General features: G+C 43.1%; 1 protein-coding gene across 1 annotated transcript in view; it reads left to right on the plus strand.

Annotated features, from left to right (window-relative positions):
* LOC143810255 (scavenger receptor cysteine-rich domain-containing group B protein-like) overlaps positions 1 to 7843 on the plus strand; it is a 108813-nt gene extending 100970 nt beyond the window's left edge. Inside the window, exon 8 of the mRNA XM_077293124.1 lies at positions 7597 to 7843. Within this exon, the coding sequence (XP_077149239.1) occupies positions 7597 to 7613 (17 nt within the window). The 3' untranslated portion in view covers positions 7614 to 7843. The remainder of the gene's footprint in view (positions 1 to 7596) is intronic.
* The last annotated feature ends 16223 nt before the right edge of the window (positions 7844 to 24066 follow it).

A 24066-nucleotide genomic window follows, 5' to 3' on the forward strand; every position in this document is an offset into this window, starting at 1 on the left:
CGTGTAATATAGCATGTATAATACAGACACTCCCCCGTGTAATATAGCATGTATAATATAGACACTCCCCCATGTAATACCACACATATAATACAGACACTCCCCTGTGTAATATCACACGTATAATACAGACACTCCCCCGTGTAATATAGCATGTATAATACAGACACTCCCCCGTGTAATACCACACGTATAATAGACACTCCCCCGTGTAATATCACACGTATAATACAGACACTCCCCCATGTAATATAACATGTATAATACAGACACTCCCCCGTGTAATACCACATATGTAATACAGACACTCCCCCGTGTAATATCACACGTATAATACAGACACTCCCCCGTGTAATACCACACGTATAATACAGACACTCCCCCGTGTAATATCACACGTATAATACAGACACTCCCCCGTGTAATATAGCATGTATAATACAGACACTCCCCCGTGTAATACCACACGTATAATACAGACACTCCCCCGTGTAATATCACACATATAATACAGACACTCCCCCGTGTAATATAACATGTATAATACAGACACTCCCCCGTGTAATATCACATGTATAATACAGACACTCCGCCGTGTAATATCACACATATAATACAGACAGCCCCTGTGTAATATAAGATGTATAATACAGACACTCCCCCGTGTAATATCACACATATAATACAGACAGCCCCTGTGTAATATAACATGTATAATACAGACACTCCCCCGTGTAATATCACATGTATAATACAGACACTCCGCCGTGTAATATCACACGTATAATACAGACACTCCCCCTGTGTAATATAACATGTATAATACAGACACTCCCCCGTGTAATATCACACATATAATACAGACAGCCCCTGTGTAATATAACATGTATAATACAGACACCCCCTGTGTAATATCACACATATAATACAGACAGCCCCTGTGTAATATAACATGTATAATACAGACACTCCCCCGTGTATTATCACACATATAATACAGACAGCCCCTGTGTAATATAACATGTATAATACAGACACTCCCCCGTGTAATATCACACATATAATACAGACACTCCCCCTGTGTAATATAGCATGTATAATACAGACACTTCCCCATGTAATACCACACGTATAATACAGACACTCCCCCCGTGTAATATCACACGTATAATACAGACACCCCCTGTGTAATATAGCATGTATAATACAGACACTCCCCCGTGTAATATCACACGTATAATACAGACACCCCCTGTGTAATATAGCATGTATAATACAGACAGTCCCCCCGTGTAATATCACACGTATAATACAGACACCCCCTGTGTAATATCACACATATAATACAGACACTCCCCCGTGTAATATCACACCTATAATACAGACACCCCCTGTGTAATATAGCATGTATAATACAGACACTCCCCCGTGTAATATCACACGTATAATACAGGCACTCCCCCGTGTAATATCACACGTATAATACAGACACCCCGTGTAATATCACACATATAATACAGACACTCCCCCGTGTAATATCACACGTATAATACAGACACCCCCTGTGTAATATCACACATATAATACAGACACTCCCCCGTGTAATATCACACGTATAATACAGACACCCCCTGTGTAATATAGCATGTATAATACAGACATTCCCCCGTGTAATATCACACGTATAATACAGGCACTCCCCCGTGTAATATCACACGTATAATACAGACACCCCCTGTGTAATATCACACATATAATACAGACACTCCCCCGTGTAATATCACACATATAATACAGACACCCCCTGTGTAATATCACACGTATAATACAGACACTCCCTGTGTAATATCACATGTATAATACAGACACTCCCCCGTGTAATATCACATGTATAATACAGACACCCCCTGTGTAATATCACACATATAATACAGACACTCCCCCGTGTAATATCACATGTATAATACAGACACTCCCCCGTGTAATATCACATGTATAATACAGACACTCCCCCGTGTAATATCACATGTATAATACAGACACTCCCCCGTGTAATATCACACATATAATACAGACAGCCCCTGTGTAATATAACATGTATAATACAGACACCCCCTGTGTAATATCACACATATAATACAGACAGCCCCTTTGTAATATAACATGTATAATACAGACACTCCCCCGTGTAATATCACAGATGTAATACAGACACTCCCCCGTGTAATACCACATGTATAATACAGACACTCCCCCGTGTAATATCACATGTATAATACAGACACTCCCCCGTGTAATATCACAGATGTAATACAGACACTCCCCCGTGTAATACCACACGTATAATACAGACACTCCCCCTGTGTAATATCACATGTATAATACAGACACTCCCTGTGTAATATAGCATGTATAATGCAGACACTCCCTGTGTAATATAGCATGTATAATACAGACACTCCCCCGTGTAATATCACACATATAATTCAGACACTCCCCTGTGTAATATAGCATGTATAATACAGACACTCCCCCGTGTAATATCACAAGTGTAATACAGACACTCCCCCTGTGTAATATCACACATATAATACAGACACTCCCCTGTGTAATATCACACGTGTAATACAGACACCCCCCGTGTAATATAGCATGTATAATACAGACACTCCCCCGTGTAATATAGCATGTATAATACAGACACTCCCTGTGTAATATAGCATGTATAATACAGACACTCCCCCGTGTAATACCACACGTATAATACAGACACTCCCCGTGTAATACCACACGTATAATACAGACACTCCCCGTGTAATATCACAGTATAATACAGACATTCCCCCGTGTAATATAGCATGTATAATACAGACACTCCCCCGTGTAATATAGCATGTATAATATAGACACTCCCCCATGTAATACCACACGTATAATACAGACACTCCCCCGTGTAATATCACACGTATAATACAGACACTCCCCCGTGTAATATCACACGTATAATACAGACACTCCCTGTGTAATATAGCATGTATAATACAGACACTCCCCCGTGTAATACCACACGTATAATACAGACACTCCCCCGTGTAATACCACACGTATAATACAGACACTCCCCGTGTAATATCACAGTATAATACAGACATTCCCCCGTGTAATATAGCATGTATAATACAGACACTCCCCCGTGTAATATAGCATGTATAATATAGACACTCCCCCATGTAATACCACACGTATAATACAGACACTCCCCCATGTAATATCACACGTATAATACAGACACTCCCCCATGTAATATAACATGTATAATACAGACACTCCCCCGTGTAATACCACATATGTAATACAGACACTCCCCCGTGTAATATCACACGTATAATACAGACACTCCCCCGTGTAATACCACACGTATAATACAGACACTCCCCCGTGTAATATAGCATGTATAATACAGACACTCCCCCGTGTAATACCACACGTATAATACAGACACTCCCCCGTGTAATATCACACATATAATACAGACACTCCCCCGTGTAATATAACATGTATAATACAGACACTCCCCCGTGTAATATCACATGTATAATACAGACACTCCGCCGTGTAATATCACACATATAATACAGACAGCCCCTGTGTAATATAAGATGTATAATACAGACACTCCCCCGTGTAATATCACACATATAATACAGACAGCCCCTGTGTAATATAACATGTATAATACAGACACTCCCCCGTGTAATATCACATGTATAATACAGACACTCCGCCGTGTAATATCACACGTATAATACAGACACTCCCCCTGTGTAATATAACATGTATAATACAGACACTCCCCCGTGTAATATCACACATATAATACAGACAGCCCCTGTGTAATATAACATGTATAATACAGACACCCCCTGTGTAATATCACACATATAATACAGACAGCACCTGTGTAATATAACATGTATAATACAGACACTCCCCCGTGTAATATCACACATATAATACAGACAGCCCCTGTGTAATATAACATGTATAATACAGACACTCCCCCGTGTAATATCACACATATAATACAGACACTCCCCCTGTGTAATATAGCATGTATAATACAGATACTTCCCCATGTAATACCACACGTATAATACAGACACTCCCCCTGTGTAATATCACACGTATAATACAGACACCCCCTGTGTAATATAGCATGTATAATACAGACACTCCCCCGTGTAATATCACACGTATAATACAGACACCCCCTGTGTAATATAGCATGTATAATACAGACACTCCCCCGTGTAATATCACACGTATAATACAGACACCCCCTGTGTAATATAGCATGTATAATACAGACACTCCCCCGTGTAATATCACACGTATAATACAGACACCCCCTGTGTAATATAGCATGTATAATACAGACAGTCCCCCCGTGTAATATCACACGTATAATACAGACACCCCCTGTGTAATATCACACATATAATACAGACACTCCCCCGTGTAATATCACACATATAATACAGACACCCCCTGTGTAATATAGCATGTATAATACAGACACTCCCCCGTGTAATATCACACGTATAATACAGGCACTCCCCCGTGTAATATCACACGTATAATACAGACACCCCGTGTAATATCACACATATAATACAGACACTCCCCCGTGTAATATCACACGTATAATACAGACACCCCCTGTGTAATATCACACATATAATACAGACACTCCCCCGTGTAATATCACACATATAATACAGACACCCCCTGTGTAATATAGCATGTATAATACAGACATTCCCCCGTGTAATATCACACGTATAATACAGGCACTCCCCCGTGTAATATCACACGTATAATACAGACACCCCCTGTGTAATATCACACATATAATACAGACACTCCCCCGTGTAATATCACACATATAATACAGACACCCCCTGTGTAATATAACATGTATAATACAGACACTCCCTGTGTAATATCACATGTATAATACAGGCACTCCCCCGTGTAATATCACATGTATAATACAGACACCCCCTGTGTAATATCACACATATAATACAGACACTCCCCCGTGTAATATAGCATGTATAATACAGACACTCCCCCGTGTAATATAGCATGTATAATACAGACACTCCCCCGTGTAATATCACATGTATAATACAGACACTCCCCCGTGTAATATCACATGTATAATACAGACACTCCCCCGTGTAATATCACATGTATAATACAGACACTCCCCCGTGTAATATCACACATATAATACAGACAGCCCCTGTGTAATATAACATGTATAATACAGACACCCCCTGTGTAATATCACACATATAATACAGACAGCCCCTTTGTAATATAACATGTATAATACAGACACTCCCCCATGTAATATCACAGATGTAATACAGACACTCCCCCGTGTAATACCACATGTATAATACAGACACTCCCCCGTGTAATATCACATGTATAATACAGACACTCCCCCGTGTAATATCACAGATGTAATACAGACACTCCCCCGTGTAATACCACACGTATAATACAGACACTCCCCCTGTGTAATATCACATGTATAATACAGACACTCCCTGTGTAATATAGCATGTATAATGCAGACACTCCCTGTGTAATATAGCATGTATAATACAGACACTCCCTGTGTAATATCACACATATAATTCAGACACTCCCCTGTGTAATATAGCATGTATAATACAGACACTCCCCCGTGTAATATCACAAGTGTAATACAGACACTCCCCCTGTGTAATATCACACATATAATACAGACACTCCCCTGTGTAATATCACACGTGTAATACAGACACCCCCTGTGTAATATAGCATGTATAATGCATGTTGTATGGAATCACTCTTTCTGGTAGACATTAGGCTTTAGATAGCATTCACACAGGCCATGCACTTTTGGTGCAAACTCGTGCAGTTTTTATTGCGTTCCACAAGTTGCACATTAGCAAAACAAACTCACACGGCCGGTGCATTTATTCATGATCGCATGTGTCAGTGTCAGCTCACCAGAACTGATGAACCCCTTTCCGACATCGGGTGTAATACTATTCCGATGTCGGACTTCCCCTCTTTGGTGCGGGCTCCGGCACCTTTCCAGGACATGACAGCTGATTTATACAGCTGACATGTGCCCGCAACAGCCGTGGGTGGAATCGCGATCCACCCACGGCTGTTAACCGATTAAATGCCGCTGTCAATCTCTCAGTGGCATTTAACTCGCGCTTTGGGCAAGCACGCCGGAAATCCCGCCCATTGGTGACCCCGTCACATGATGGCCGGTGGTTGGCGCTTATAGCAAGTGAGCATTTCTGCTACACACAGGCGATCTGAACATCGCCTGTATATAGCAGAGGCGATCAGACAACTGCAGCTTCTAGTCTCCCAAAGTAAAATAAATGTTTTTAAAGATATTAAAAAAAATTTAAAAAAATTAACTCAATCGCTAAACGGCATAATAAGAAAAAAGTCAAAACGCCAGAAGTTTTTTTTGGTCGCTACAACATTGCATTAAAATGCAATAACAGGCGATCAAAAGATCGTATCTGCACCAAAATGGTAGCATTAAAAACGTCAGCTCGGCGCGCAAAAAATAAGCCCTCACCTGACCCCAGATCACGAAAAATGGAGACCCTACTGGTCTCGGAAAATGGCGTAATGTTGTTTTGTTTTTTTTTTACAAACTTTGGATTTTTTTTACCACTTAAATAAAAAATAACCTAGACATGTTTGGTGTCTGTGAACTCGTAATGACCTGGAGAATCATAATGGCAGCTCAGATTTAGCATTTAGTGAACATGATAAACAACAACATATAACAACTATGGGATTGCACTTTTTTGCAATTTCATGGCACTTGTATTTTTTTTCCCGTTTTCTAGTACACGACATGGTAAAACCAATGGTGCTGTTCAAAAAAACAAGCCCTCACATGGCCATATTGACGGAAAAATAAAAAAGTTATGGCTTTGGGAAGAAGTGGAGCAAAAATGAAAATGCAAAAACAAGAATACCTCTGGCAGTTAAGGGGTTAAAGTCCATTCTCCCAGAGTAGACTGCATACACAGAAGAGGCCCGATCCCACCAGTGTCCGCGTCACCTTGGGCCCAATCTCCATCAGCAAACAGAAGTGTTCAACTCCGAGCACAGGTCACACTGAACAGGCTACAGCTGCCACGTGGCCCTCTGCACCTCTCACCAACAGACTGCTCACTGCACCAACAGTGAGACTCCGGCACATCTCTCTCAGCTTCAGTCCACATCTTGGCTGACTACTCACCAGCAGCACACTCGACTCTGCTCATCATCCTTAAGACTGACACTCCCTCAGGAGACTGACACTCCCTCAGGAGACTGCCACTCCAGGAAGCTACTTCTTGCATCTTAGAGAAGCCATGCAGGTGCCTCTAATCAAGTCCTTGTAGAGCTGGGATTTAACCCTGTCCTTCCCAGCTTTGCTACAATGGGTTCACATAGTTCGAGCTGGGTTCTATTGCTTTTGGTGTGATTGTAAATCTGATTATTTTATTTCTGCAGGTAAGACGACGTTGTAGCTGATGTCATGTAGCCAGCGGTTATAAGATGTTGTGGAGCTGCCACCTTCTCCTTTTCTGAAGTCATCCCTGCTTTTTTCAGTCATCTCATGTAGCACCCTAAACCACGTTCCTGATCCTCTGCCTCCACCACATGCTGTCTATTACTAGCTGCAGCCAGAGCCTGATAAAGAATAAAATGTCATGTAAGAGATAATGGCTGTGATTAAAGAAAATCATGAAGAGTTTTCAAAATAGCACAGTAGTCAGGGCAGAGAAAGTTTGTTTCTTGTTGACAGATACTAAGATTGCTGCCCATTGGTTCCTGACAGATCCTGGGTTCATTGCCTATCAGTCAGTGACAAAGCTTAGGGTCATTGCATATCGGTTACTGACAGATCTTGGGATCATTGCAAATTAACAGGTGATAATCCTTGGGATTACTGACGATCAATTTGGCAAATCGTGAGAACATTGAATATTGGGTGGTGACAAATCTTTGAATTTTTGCCAGTCATTAACCTCAAACATCCAGCTACAAATGTTTCAAAATATGTCTATATTCTTATCCATTCTCCATCTTTCTGCCTCTTCTATGCTTTCCAAGATTTCAACTTCTTCTCCCAGCCTTCAACATCTCCATTTTCTCCCAGCCTTCTACTTTTCCATTCTTTCCCTGCCTTCTGCTTCCCCATCTCTATCATTCCCCAGTCTTCTCCATCACTGTCTTCATAGAGTCTTCTCCATCTTTATCATGTCAACTCCTCTTCCATCTGTATCCTCTTCCAGCCTTCCCTGTCACTATCATTTCCCAGCCTTCTGCATTTCTATCATCTATCTGCCTTCTCCACCTCTAGCCTCTCCAACCTTCCCCATCTCTATCCTCTTCCAACCTTCTCCAGCTCTAACGTCTCCTAACCTCCACCATCTCTATCTTCGCTCAGCCTTCTCCATCTCTAGCAGCCTCTTCCAGTCTTCTCCATCTCTAGCCTTTCCCAACCTTCCCCATCTCTAGCATCTTCCAACCTTCTCCATCTCTATCGTCTCCCAACCTTCTCCATCTCTAGCCTCTCCCTGTCTTCTCCATCTCTAGCGTCTCCCAACCTTCCCCATCTCTATCATCTTCCAACCTTCTCCATCTCTATCATCTCCCAACATTCTCCATCTCTAGCCTCTTCCAGCCTTCTCTATCTTTAGCCTCTCCCAACCTTCCCCATCTCTATCATTTTCCAACCTTCTCCATCTCTATCGTCTCCCAACCTTCTCCATCTCTAGCCTCTTCCAGCCTTCTCTATCTCTAGCCTCTCTCAGCCTTCTCCATCTTTATCATCTTCCAGACTTCTTCATCTGTATCCTCTTCCAGCCTTCCCTGTCACTATCATCTCCCAGCCTTCTGCATTTCTATCATCTATCTGCCTTCCCCATCTCTATAATCTTCCAGCCTTCTTAATTTCTATTGTCTCCCAGCCTTCTCCATCTCTATCCTGGGTCATGCCTTTCATCTTCCAGACTTCTCCATCTATTTCCTCTTTCATACTCCTCCATCTCCATCCTTCTCCATCTCTATCCTCTTTCAGCTTTCTCCATCTCTATCCTCTTTCAGCCTCCTCCATCTCCATCCTCTCCTAGGCTTTTCCATCTCTAGCCTCTTCCAGCCTTCTACATCTCCATCCTTTTCCAGCAAGCTCCATCTCTATACTCTTCCAGTCTTCTCCATCTCTCTCATCTACTAGCCTTCTCCATTGATTCCAGCTTTTGTAGGTAGTTAACGTTTTTCACAGATTAACCTGATTTTATTATTATAATTGATTGCAGAAGAAACAGTCTATAGATGTCACTCAGTGCCTGTGGCTATGATAACATAAAACAAAACAACTATGATTCCTCACAGTGACAGGGCTTAGATCAAGTCTCTGAAGATCCTCTTAGATCAAGAGGCTGGACACATTCAGGTCTCAGTGCTGACCTAGGGAAACAAGATGACAGGAGCTATCAGGTCCTAATTCTGATATAAAGAAACGTGAAAGTGGGAAACATCTCTAGAAATATGTGGATATTAGAAATCTTAGACATGTACCGATCTAACTGTGTGGACAGGAAGAAACCAGCAGTTGGACAGACTCAGCCCAATGCTTAGACTGACAAACTGATATCGGCGACTTGTAAGACAGAGACACCAGCAGCTAGACAAAGACACGTGTGCCTGGACAGACAGAGAGACAACACGCCTGCACCTGGGTCGATAGAGTTAAATATTTTTGATTCAAGGAACAAGAAAAAAAGAAAACCTAATGAGAAATAATCATAAAATGGAAAATTGTACGAAGGCGGAGGACACAGCGGGAGTAGACGGGAACAAGAGAAGTGATTTGAGGGGGAGGAAGCCGAGGAATGGAGGCCAACAATGAACTGGAGAAAAGCTCACCAGGACACAGATGGTGAGAGTGGGAGAAAAATGCAGCATAAAAAGGGCCCCACTGGCTCAGTAGAACTTACAGCATGCAGGGGCCCGAGCTATTCAGAACCAAGAACGAACCTCAGGGGTCAAACATATAACAAAACTTACATTTACCACCGCCATCCCGGAACATCAGGAAGAGGGTAAATTACACAAAAAATACAATAATCAAGAACCAAGGCGATCTGCACCACACTGTTTCTCAATGAAGGCTTCAGGTTGTCTTCTCAAGGTTGTTAGGTCTTAATGAATTTTCTAGGTGGAATGATAAAGTCTGTAGATGCTTACACCACCATCTTCTCAATTCTGTGAGTTATGAAGGTCCAGTCATGAAGCCCTCAAGCTTGCGACAGTGTATAGGTAGACTGTTTAATTGGAAGATATTTCACTGCTATACCAAAGTAAGAGCTTTCTCTTCTCCTCCACCCCTACACCTGGCCAGGACACTGCCCTGCACCAAGATGACACTTCCTTTCTGCTCCACTTCTAAAACCTGGACATGACACTTCCCTGCTCTTCCACCCCTACACAGCCATGACACTTTACTGCTCCTCCTCTTCTCCACTGGGCCATGGCTCTTTGCTGTTTCTCCACCCCTGCACCCATTCATGAACCTTTCATATCTCTCTACCTCAATAATCAACCCATACACTTGAATAATCCTGGCCATGACATTTACCTGCTCTTTAAATACAACTCACAGCTATGTCACTATCATGCTCTTCCATCATTAAAATCAACCATGACCCTTCCCTGATATCCCACCTCCAAACCAGCCATGACATTTACTTGCTCTTTCACCTTTACTTCCAGTCATTACTAGAGATGGGCGAACACCTGGATGTTCGGGTCTGGTGGGTTCGGCCAAACAGTTAGGCCGGATTCACACTACCGTAGAATACGGGCAGGTGCGATGCGAGAAAACATTGTGTAACACTAGGACCACTGTTAATCTATTGGGCAGCTCAAATCACCGTTTTTTTCTCAGCCGTATTTGACGTGCAGCATGCTGCGATCGTCACCGAGACTCGGCCCAGACTCGCCTATGGGTGCGAGAAAACCTCGGACGCCACACGGACCATCCGTGCAGCTTGTGACAAACACGCACACATATTCCTAATTTCAGCCCATTGAGCAATTTAATTCAATGGGGAAAATAAGAGAGAAATGTAAAGCCATACGCACGTCATACAGATACATAGGTGGGAGAAACTCGCATCATCGCATTGCAAACGCATTCCACACGGATGACCATACGGAGAACACTAGTGCGACTCTCGGCAGGGAAACGTGGACCGATTTTTCATACCTTTAGTCTGACCCCGGCCTTACAAAAAGTTCTCTTGAATGAGGGGCCCGAACATGCAGTGTTTGCCACTCTGTCATGTGAATGACAGTGCAGCAAACACAGCTTCTGATTAGCGGTGAAACCATCCCTGCCCGTCAGAGACCCGCGGTTCCCACGCTGTCAAAAGCATGAGCACTCAGCTGTGATTGGAGGTATAAACTTCACCTCCAGTCACTGGTGTCAGCTCATGGGACTACCGCTCCCATCATCCGACACCTGCTGTCGCTAATAACAGTGAGAGCAGGAGTGGCTGATGGGAGTAAACGGCATGGTATCCCCTGTATATTTGATAACCAGCCTTGCTAAAGCAGGCAGGTGGGGGCTGGTATTCTCAGGCTGGTAAGGGGCCATGAACATTGACCCCCCCACAGCCTAAAAATAGCAGCCTGCAGTTGCCCAGAAAAGGCAAATCTATTACATGCGCCAATTCTGGCACTTTGCCTGGCTCTTCCCACTTGCCTTGTAGTGGTAGCAAGTGGCCTTCATATCTGTGGGGTTGATGTCACCTTTGTATTGTCTGGTGACATCAAGCCCATGGCTTAGTAATGGAGAAGTGTCTGTAAGACATCTATCCATCACTAATCCTATAGTTATATGGGAAATAAAGACACAGCCAGAATAAAGTCCTTTATTAGAAATAAGACTAAACACAGTTTTACTTTTGTTGTTTAAAAATAACAAAACACAGTTATGCTCACCTAACGCTTAATTCCACCGAAGCCCTCGTTCTTCTGATATATTAAAAAAATAAAAAACAACAATATTCCTCACCTGTCTGTCGTTCTGTCCCACGCCGTAATCCATATCAGGGGATAATTAGTTTTCAACCTGGACGGTGCCAAGATGCAACCGTCCAGGCTGAGAACCACTGGTGAATGAGCAGCATCAGTGACCGGCGGTGACGTCATCGACCGGAGGTAACCAATCACAGAGGCTGCATTCCCAGCCGGGCTGAACTGTGGTGAGATCCGGTGAGATCCCTGATAGCACTGTGAAAGATTCACCGCCGATCAAAAGCGGTGTTTGTCACGCTGTCATGCACATGACAGCGCGACAAACACCTGGTGTTCGGGCAGCCGAACCTAAACCGTAACACGGACTTCCAGGTGAAGTCCATGTTCGGTGTCCATGCCAGAACAGTAGCTGTTCGTTACAGACGCCGAACTTTACTGCTCGGGTTCGCCCATCTCTAGTCATGACCATTCCTTCTTCCCTCACCTACAAACCCGGTCATGACAATTACATGATCCTTTACCTTTACACCCGGCCATAACGTTCCCTGCTCCTTTGTCTGTACACAGCCTTGACACTGACAATTGACCTTCTCCTGACACACATGAGGTTCTCCTGTTAATCACCATACAGCTTTATTATTTGTAGGATGGGTACATAGAAGAATAGAGTTCATGTATTATGACTTCTCCTTCAGCCCGTGATGCCTTTGTTCCCTTATGTCTGAGTGTCGTGGTGTCCTGGTACCATTCTAGTCTGTTTTCATTAAATGGTTGCATTGGTGTCATGCGATGAAGAAAGGTGAAGACGCTTCGACTTCAATATCCTCACAAGAAGCGTAGACTTGAGTCTGCAAAAAAGTCAGAAAAGTGGACGGTAGAAGATTGAAAATGGGTTATTTGGAGCGATGAGATGAAAGTCAAGAGATGGCTCTGAAGGGTGCAAATGGGTTTGGAAAAAACAAGGGAAAAATGGGCTAACGGAGCTAAAAATTGAAAGAACTGTCAAGTTCGATGGAGGAAGCCTGATGATACGGGGTTGTTTCACAGACAAAGGCCAAAGGCGTTGGATACTTGACCAGGATCGATGGTGGTCTCAATGCTGAGCTACCTGTGAGTATCCTACAAGATGAGTTACTTCGTATACTCAAGTACTATGGGTATGAAAGGACAACATAGTGATAAAACAGGCCAACGACATGAAGCATATGGCGAGATTGGTGAAGAAATGGTGCAAAGACACTGAAGTAGAGGTGCTGGATTGTCCTCACAGTCCTTAGACCTCAACCTAATCCAATACCTGAGGGTAGAGGTGAAGAAAAAGCTGTATACAGACCCAAGTGAGGCGACCAGTGTGCACCAACATGGGGAATGTGAAGAAGACCTGGGATCATACTTCGATCGACACATGCTTGAATCTGATCAAGAGTGTGACCAGAAGATTTAGGTCGTGGAGAAAGCCATAGGTGGATGTACAAAATAATAAAAATAAAAATTTAGATTTTTAGGAGCAAAATAGTAACAATGCAGTGATGTAAGAATCTGCAGTACTAATGATAAGCTAAATAGCTGCAAGTCACATTTATACATGAGTCCAAGCAAAGAAGTGAGGAGGAGGAGGCACTCTGCTTTCCGGTAAAAAAATCTCGTTTATTCAAAACATGAAGATTATAATTGTGGAGGCGGGGGAGTTGACTCTGCGGTGGGTTTCGATAACTGAAGCTTTTAGGAAGCCAACGTCAGCTATCTCGCGTCTTCGCTTTGAAAGCTTACACCCGAGACACAGACACTGCTGTTCATACAGTCAATAATTATGTTTAAAAAAATTAATTCTGAAAAAAAAATTGTTAAACAGGATGCTGATTTAAAGAAAAGGTTCATAGCAAGAGGCTATCCTAAACCTATCTTGAGCTTATCCCAAGCTAATTCTGAGCCTATCCTGAACCTATCCTGCGCCTATCTTGTGCCTATCCCGAGCCTATCCTGAGCCTATTCTGAGCCTATCCTGAGCCTATCCTGAGCCTGTCCTGAGCCTATACCAAGCCTATCCCGAGCTAATTCTGAGCCTATCCTGAACCTATCCTGCACCTATCTTGTGCCTATCCCGAGCCTATCCTGAGCCTATTCTGAGACTATCCCGAGCCTGTCCTCAGCCTATCCTGAGCCTGTCTTGAGCCTATCCTGAGCCTGTCCTGAGCCTATCCTGAGCCTAACCTGAACCTATCCTTGATGAAGCACAGCACAAAGCGAAAGGCTTTAAACAAGAGACATTGCTGCATTCAAAAAAATAGGCAGAAAAAACGAAACATGGAAAACGTTTTATTTTCAGCTTTAAATTTGGCCCTATGGACGGAGCGATTCTCTCAGCCATAAAAAAAAACCTGGCTTCCGATGAAAATCTATGCAATGTAGAGACACAAAAGCCACGTGTAACATACAGACGGCGTTCTAACCTAAAAGACAATAGAAATAGAAATAGTTAAAAATTCTTGAAACCAAATAGACGAAAAATGTTAATGTCAATGGTAATCACAGATGTGGCTTCTGAGAACAAACCCCATTAATATAGGGGCTGTAACATCATGTCCCAGAGTTCATAGCATGCAGAACCCACTTCGTTGTATACATCATCTTCTGTCCGTACCAAAGGTTTTATACAGGAAACCCCCTATATGTGAGGTTCAGAGAACACTGCAAATCGATATCATCCGGAAAAGGCTCCACTAGATTACCCGAACATATCCGTGAAACACACAGCTCCGATCCTAATGTTTTATGTTTTGCTGTCTTAGAAAGCGCCCACCTGTCTGAACAAGGGGGTAATCTAAGTAAGTTACTCTTACGTAGAGAAGCCAAATGGATCTTAAAACACGAAAGCCCAGACTTCCTCAACTAGCAGTGTAGGGGTAGCCCTGTACATGAATCCAGGATCCTTATGGTTCACTTGTCTGAACTTCTGTGAGAGAGATCACAGAAACACAACACTAATTCCTTTGGCTGCTGCCAGGCTGGTGAACAAGTTTCCCACAATTCCCCTGGGGCTCTGCTAACCACTCCCTGTCTCCTGTGACTGTGCTAACCCCTCTAGTTGCTGGATGCTTTTGACGCAACAACAGTCAGCACTATTTCTGCATGTCACAGTGAGGTTTGGGATGAAGTGGGATGGGATCGGGTCAAGTGCACAGGTGGTGAGATGTGATGTTGAGAGTAGAGAGTCAATGTTCTGTAATGGTGGAGAAGTTGGTCTTGTAGAGGGAGGGTTGAGCAGTTAGAAGGAAGGACTCTGGGGGTTGCTGACCAAAACTGTCTCTGATGTTATCAATCTTCTGCTTGAAAAATGCAGAACAGTTAATAATTATTTAATCATTTAAAAAAATTGGTGTGGGGTCCTAACAATTTTTGACAACCAGCCAAGCTATAACAGACAGCTGGGGGCTGGTATTCTTAGGCTGGTAGTTGGTCCTTTATTTGAAAAAAAATATACACCGTTTACTTTTGTATTTAAAAATAACAAACACAGTTATACTCACCTAACGCCTAATTCCACTTAGTTCCTCGTCTCCTATAATAAACTTAAAATAAAAAAACAACAACAATATCCCTAACCTGTCCGTCACCTGAGCTTAGGGAGTTCACCGAAATAAATTAGACATTTCTCCCAGTGAACTCACTGCTGCACCGTGAGACTTGTTCTCACTGTGCTAGCGGTGATCTCACAGAGGTCCCAACAGTTCAGGGGCCCAGGCTGGTAACTCAGCCTCAGTGACCTGCGGTAACCTCGATAACATCACCGCTAGTGAATGACGCTGCGTTCACAGTAGCTCATTCATCAGTGGTTCTCAGCCTGGGCTGTTGACTCATGGCACCGTCTAGGTTGGAAACTGTTTATCCCCAGACATAGATTATGGTGTGGGACAGAACAATGGACAGTTGAGGGATATTGTTGTATTTTATTTTATTTTTTTTTTTGCAGGAGACGTTGACTTCAGTGGAATTGAGTATTTTTGTTTAATATTTTATATTTTTTTCAGGAGACAAGGGATTCAGTTGAATGAGCATTAGGTGAATATAACTGTGTTTGTTATTCTTTAATAAAAGAAGTAAAAGTGTGTTTTTTTATTTCAAATAAAGGACTTTATTCTTACTGTGTGTTTATTTACAACATAAGTAGGGAAAGTGTCAAGAGGCAGGCAAAGTACCAGAATTGGTACATCTAATAGATGTGCCTTTTCTGGGCGGCTGCTATTTTTAGGCTGGGGGAACAATATCTGTGGCCCCTTACTAGCCTGAGAATATCAGCTCCCAGATGTCTGCTTTAGCTTGGCTGGTTGTCAAAAACGGGGGGGGGGGGGGGACCCTACTCTGTTTTTAAACTATTTATTTAAATAATTATTAAAAATGGCGCGGAGACCCCTCTATTATTGATAACTAACCTTGCTGAGTGTTGCAGCCTGCAACTGTCAGTTTTAAAATGATTTATTTATTTAGACCTCAGCTGCCGGCTGATGACTACTCTCATCAGCCTCACCTGCTCTGTTATTAAAGCTGCAGGCTCACGCTGTCATATGACAGTGTGGGAACCGTGGTTGTCTGACTATCGGAAATGATTTTACCACTGATCAGAAGAAGTGTTTGCCGCACTGTCATGTACATGACAGCATAGCAAAGCATAGCAAACACTGGATGTTCAGGCCCCATTCAAGTGAATGGTGTCCAGGTTTAGGTTCGGTTACTGTTCTGGTACCCAAACCCAAACTTTTTTTTAAAGTGTTTGGCCCGATATAGAAGGGTTAATGTTTTTCCTTCTATTGCTAGAATTTGTTCTTCTAATGTAGTAGTCTTGTGTATTTGTCCGCTTCTGAGTAAATGAATTCTAGGCTTGTTGGCTGGTTCTCATCAAATTCCCTGTGGTAATTACCTGTCACGGCATGTGGACCTATTTCAATGGAGGTTCAAGCGTCAGCTCTTTCTCACTTACCCAGTTATAACTATTGCCATATGTTCAATATGAGGGTGATCTGTCCCCACTCCAGAGCTGTCTTTATGGATTGTACATTTTTTCTCTATGACATCTCCCCCTTTTAGAGATGGCATGGGAGACTGATTTACAGATTGTCTCCTAAGCACAACGTCCCTGTATCCCACAGTACCCTCTCCCTCTTGGACTCCGAGATGGGCTTCTCTGTGAGGTCACTCAGCGCCTCAAGACTGACATCTATGGGTAGTGCATTCTGAAACTCCTGTTTAGAGGTGGCCAGAAGCAAAGATAAGGCCCCAACCTCACAGGAACCCTTCGGGACCTGCACTGGGTCAGTAACTGGTCCTGTTATACATCTGGATGATGAGGGTCCAGAAGGCAGCGTGTTACCTGCGCTCTGGGCACTCCGGCTGTGGGTGACAGTGGCTATATAGGCTGTCTCCCCGGGGATAGCAACACTTTCCCATCAGCCTGACAGGTTGTGAGTAATCCTTTCCCCTCACCCTGACAGACTGTGGATTCTATCTTCCCACCATATTGACAGGCTGTGAGTACCGCTTTCTCATCACCCTGACAGGCTGTGGGTTATACTTTTCCCTCAATCTGCCAGGCTGTGGGACAGACCTTCCCACCATCCTGCCAGGCTGTGGACAAAACTTTCCCAGCCTCCCGTGATACCTCCGGAGCAGTGCAAATCATGGGACAGATGTCACCGGCAATGCCACAGTCCGTCATGACACTGGTCAGATACACAGGACTTCATGTTCCCCATGCCTGCTTGCATTGTCCTTAGCACTGATGCTCACTCCTTTTAGGGCATCCTCGGAAACATCTCCCTGCAAGGTGACATGGCTGAGTATTCCAGTACAACAAAACACAGTATCATCATCCATCACATTGACATCCAAGTTATCAACATTTGAATCACCTGAAATGCCAGATCTGCGAGGGTTGTCAGGAAATTATTGAGTGACCAACTTGCCCAGATCGGTGCCCAATAAGACATTTGTGGGGAGGTTCTCGAACACCCCCACTTCCCTTAACCTCCTCCTGGGGTTAAGTTCTTAAGGGAACACAAATTCAGGGTCGATGAAGAGTCATTCAGAAATAGTGTCCTTGAGCCCTACTGTGACGGTGCCGCCCACAGTAACCAGTTGCAAGTTTTCACAGGCCTTTTCAACTGCCCCACCCACAAAAAGGACTGCTGTATTAGGCCCCTGGGCATCATATGTGGGATTTCTATTCTGCCCCACTGGGCAGGTGATGCTAATATGTCCAGGTCGGTAGCATGTATAGCACCAGTGGCAGTCAGATGCAGGCCAGGTGCTGGAAGATGGGGCGAGACCCCCCAAGGACCAGCTGGCAGCAGCATTGGGTGTCCGCTTACCGTTTTTCCAGCTGGCGATGGCTGACTTTTTCATCTCAGGTGTATGTTTGCCTGATAGGTATCGTCAATATGTGCGGCCTCCTTTGGCTCCAGGTCCATCACGAACTTTCGGACCTCCACAGGGCAAAGATGAAAAAATGGGTCCTTCATCATTATCATGTCCTTCAACCCCTTGAAGGTGGTAAGCAATAATCCCTAGACCCATTGCTCAAAGTTAGTTCTTAGCCCATTTACCCCATTGCCATAGCTATTGTGAGGTCCACGTTGGAGGGTCGGGAACGTTTTTGGTACACTTCAGGAGTCAGATGACATTTCCTTGTCAGGTCCTGTTTGGTGGCCTTATAGTTTCCATCTTGTTCTCAAGGGAGAGCGGTAAACATCTCCAAAGCTTTGCCTCGTAGCCCTGGGGTTCAGTATCAAGCCACTGGTCATCGGCAACTGGTACTGTCTGCAGGCCTTTTCAAACCTCTTCAAAAATGTTTCCAGAGCCACATCCTTGTACATGACAGGAAAATGTTCAGAACGGGGTTTAAAGGTTTTGACATTTCTGGACTCAACGTTCAGTGGGGTAGATTGCGCCTTCTGGAGTCAGATTAACTCCAGCTAGTGGTCTCAGTCAGCCTGTCACTTGTCACTTCTCTCGCTCGGCTTTCTTGGATGGTCGTTGTCACAAGTGTGTCACATCCTCCTGGGAAATCTGGCATTAGAAGATCACTAGGTATTGTGAATCGTAGCTCTTCCATTTAGAATGAGTGTTTGTGTCTCATATTAAATTGATTTGGTTTCCTTTGGTACTGAAGAGATTAACAACCCTTTCTACGCTTGTCACAAACATGCAGTTCTATTTCAGCTGCTCCTGATCTTGTCATTACCTCTCCCTATAAAACCTGGCCAGACCTCCTCTTCCTTGCCAGTGAAAGCTTTGCTTCCTAGCTCCTTGGAGACATTGGAGATCGTTGTTGCTACTGGAGATTGTTGCTTGCTGTTTTAGGCTGTATGCTTTCCTCATTGTGCTATTCCCGTTTGGTTTGTACATTTCTATCCTTCCATATATACCTCTCTACCTTTGGTGAGTGGGTGAGTGTTTGTATGTTTGTTTCTTTCTGTTATCCCTGTCAGTCCTATGGGTTGATACATTAGCATTTCTGTCCGGTCCTTCTGGGGGAGGGATAAGCTTAGGGTATAACAAGAGAACAGTAAGGCTGGTGGCCCAAACCTCTTCAGTTTTAGAGGTACCTTTGGGAGAAGGGATAGTTAGGGCCCCAGTCCTAGGGACGGTTCAGGGCCCCTATCGCTAATCACATACAGTCACTGTGTGACTGTCACTCAACAAACTCTCGCTTGGCCAGTTGCGCTGCAGCCTCTCGCTCTGCTTGGGCCTCTGCAAATTCACTCTCTGTTCTGCGTTCATGTAGCACAAACTGCATCGGCATTTCAGGGTTACATAAATCCATTTGCTGCAAAATGAGTGGCAAGCACTCTCAGAGCTGTGGCTGCTGCTGGCCCCTTCTGAGTCCGGACAGTTCTGTAACCAGATCCACAACTGGGCATCCTGGTGCTCCACTGGTCACAGGCTCTGGCACCACATCGTGTTAAAATAAACAATGTTTCCAATCCTAAAAACTCTTAACAGAATCCTCGCAGTAACCATGCAAGTTTTTAGTGGCAGGGATTATTGTTCACCCCAGATTACTAATGCCCTACAATTCCATGGCTGCCACCAATTTGTCAAGGGACGCAACTCTGCTGCCTCCGATCCTCAGGACAATTACGCAATTGACTATTGAGTGATGGACAAGTCCTCGTCTGCTTCCACTAATAGGCTGGTTATTAACTCACAGTGTGTCATGATTCGTTCCAGGGTTTATTAGTGTCTGCCCTTTTTTGGATGGATCATGTCAAGGGTTAACTTTGCTCTGCCTCACTCTGAGTTTAGGTTTGTTATTTAGCTCCCATGAATCTTGCTGGCAGTGTCAGCTATAGTTCTGTCTTCGGCTTGTGAACTTGACTCCGGAAGCCCTTGGTTTGTCCTGCTGTGAACCCTGACTTGTCCTGTGTCTGCCCTTTCCCAGTGTTTGTCTGTTCTGCTTGATTCTCTGATTCTGACCTCCTGGCTTGGCTATTGACTCTGTTTCGATTTGTCCCTATTGTACCGTATTTTGCCCATCCTGGTTTACTGATCTCTTGCTGACTATCTGATCTCGTCCTGACTATCCTTTCTGTTTAAATCCTTTTTGTACTGTCGTGCTATCTTGTGCTCTGACTCGGCTTTTCTGACTTCTCTCTTGCCACTAGGTGGTATCTGTTCTGCTGCTCAGTGTGTGCAGTCTCGCTTCCCTATCAAGCTCCCTCTAGTGGAGGTTGCGCTGTACTGCACTGCAGCTGCATGACACAGTGAGTGTTTGGTATATACCCCTCCAATTCCAACACACACACACACATATATATATATATATATATATATATATATATATATATATATATATACACACACACACACACTGGTACTGTCACTGCCAGCTCCATAATAACAAAAGGAATTACTAGATGCCACCACCAGTCGATTTTACAGGCTGATTGGCCACCCATTACAGGTAACGTATGGCTTCAGGGGTGCGGTATACAGAGCAAGAGGAGCTGAAATATTATATTTTATATGTTTAATCTGGAAAGGTAGGCCGTGTTTATAAAACTATACAAAAATGATACAAAATGGGAACAAAACAATACGGCATATACAATTAATATGAGTGCTAAAACACATTCACACAGGTAACGTACAACCCAGGGAGACAAATGCCTGAACCTAACAGGTCCCTGTTCAGACTAGGTAAGGCCCTTCTCTGAACCTGGTCTGTCCCTGCCTGACCAGGGAGGTTGGCACCCTAAGATAACGCAATGGCACCCCCACTCGACGGTGGCTTAACCTGAATGTCCTTAGCAGCTCCTAGGATAATCACACACAAAACAACTGCAACCAACACACTTAACAGTCAATTGACTGAATCCAACAAAGTCTATCACCAACAGGAAACAGCAGTAGGGGAAGGTATTTAAAGCTGCACCTGACAGGTGATAGGACAAACAAACAGAGTAATTGAAAAACACCTGTTAAAAAATATGTCCCATAAATATTGCAGCAATATTTATGGGATATAGTACATGTAAGTGTAACTAATGAAGGAGGTAAGTATAAGATGAAGGAGGTAAGTACGGTATATACCTTGGGTGGGCGCATCCTTGTTTAAGTCCTTGCTACCTCCCATACAGGTATAAACTTACTTTCACCATTTGTTACACTTACATATACTGGGAGCTTTGTGTCCTAGGCGTTCATGCACTGAAGCATTTTATTTGTTTCTTGTAGACATTTGTATATTTTCTATGTGCTAACACCATGATGTCTGTCATGTCATTGTACTTCCTCGGATTCCTTTGACATGCTCTAAAATACCCCATGATATATGACATTACCATGACTACATGTGCATGCTCTATAAACCCAAAAGTGTGTTTTTGATACCTAACAGTGACCTTTTTTACCTATCTTTTTATAGTATTTATTATCTATGGTTTCCAATAAACCCCTTCACCCCCAGCCTGTTTTCACCGTCATGATCAGGCCAAATTTTACAATTCTGACCATTGTCCCTTTATAAGGTAATAACTCTGGAGCTTCAATGATTCCCCATGATTCTGAGACTGTTTTTCCGTGACATATTGTACTTCATGATGGTGGTATAATTTGTTCGATATGACTTGCGTTTATTTGTGAAAATATCGGAAATTTTGCAAAAATTTTGCAATTTTCAAACTTTTAATTTTTATGCCCTTAAATCAGAGCGTTATGTCACACAAAATAGTTGTTATTAAGTAACATTTCCCACATGTCTTCTTTACAGCTACATAATTTTTGTTTGAAGTGTTAAAGCGATTTCTAATTTTTTCAACAAAATTTACAAAACCATTTTTTTAGGGACCACCTCACATCTGAAGTGACTTTGGGGGTCCTAAATGACAGAAAATACCCAAAAGTGACACCATTCTGAAAACTGCACTCCTCAAAGTCCTTAAAATTACGTTAAAGTTTATTAACCATTCAGGTGCTTCACATGAACTAATGGAATGTGGAAGGAAAAAGTAAACTTTGTCCTTTTTTTCATAAAAACTTTACTTTAGCCTCAAATTTTTTATATTCACAAGGGTAAATGGAGAAAATAGACTATACAATTTGTTGTGCAATTTCTCCTGAGAACGTTGTTACCCAATATCTGGAGAAAAACTACTGTTTGGGCGCACGGTAGGGCTCGGAAGGGAAGGAGCGCCATTTAACTTTTTGAAGGTAAAATTTCCTGGAATAATTAGTGGACGCCATTTCGCATTTGGAGACCCCCTGATGTGCTTAAGCAGTGGAAACCCACACAAGTGACCCCATTTTGGAAACTAGACCCCTCAGCGAATGTATCTAGATGTGTAGTGAGCACCTTGAATCCCTAGGTGCTTCACAGAAGTTTATAACGTAGAGCCATGAAAATAAAAAATCACATTTTTCCCACAAAAATGTATTTTTAGCCCCCAATTTCTTATTTTCACAAGGATAACAAGAGAAAATTGAATGCAAAATTTGTTTTGCAATTTCTCCTGAGTGCGCGGATCCCTTATATGTGGAGGAAAACTACTATTTGGGCGCATGGCAGGGCTCAGAATGGAAGGAGTGATGTTTTAGAGCGCAGACTTAGATAAAATAGTCTGCGGCTGTCATGTTTCGAGACCCTTGAAGTGTCTACACAGTGGAAGCCCCCCACAAGTGAAACCATTTTTAAAACTAGATCCCTCAAGGAATTTATCTTGGTGTGGTAAGCACCTTGAACAAACAAGTGCTTCCCAGAATTTTACAATGTTGATCTGTGAAAATCAAAAACAAATATGTTCCCAAAAAAATGTTTTTAGCCCCAATTGTTTTCATTTTCACAAGAACAGCAGGAGAAAATCGACTCCAAAATTTGTTAGGCAATTTCTACTGAATACACCGATAACTCATGTATGGTCGAAATCCACTTTTGAGGCACAGTCCAAAGCTCAGTAGGGGAGAAGTTTCATATTGGAGTTTAGATTTTGCTAGAATGGTTTGAGGGTGCCATGTCACATTGGCAGAGCCCCTGAGGTGCCAGAACAGCAGAACCCCCCGTAAGTTACTCCATTTTACAAACTACACCTCTCAATGAATTCATCCTGGGTTGGAGTGATCATATTGACACCATAGGTGTGTCACACTAATGTATACCATTTGGCACTGAAAAAAAAGTAATTAAATTTTTAAAACCCCATTTTTTTTTAGCCGCAGATTTTACATTTTCACATGGGAAAACGGGTAAAAATAGCACCTGCTGAATGTAGAAATACCCCACATGTGGCTATACAGTTATACTTAGCCATACGGCGAGACTCGGCAGGGACAGAGCACTATTGGGCTCATGGAGCACAGATTTTCCTGGAATAGTTTGCAGACTCCATATACAGAGCCCTTAAGTGCTAGAAAATAAGACCCCCACTGAAGTGACCCCATTTTAGA

This window comes from Ranitomeya variabilis, chromosome 2 (assembly GCF_051348905.1).
Source record: "Ranitomeya variabilis isolate aRanVar5 chromosome 2, aRanVar5.hap1, whole genome shotgun sequence".
Taxonomy (NCBI): Eukaryota; Metazoa; Chordata; class Amphibia; order Anura; family Dendrobatidae; genus Ranitomeya; species Ranitomeya variabilis.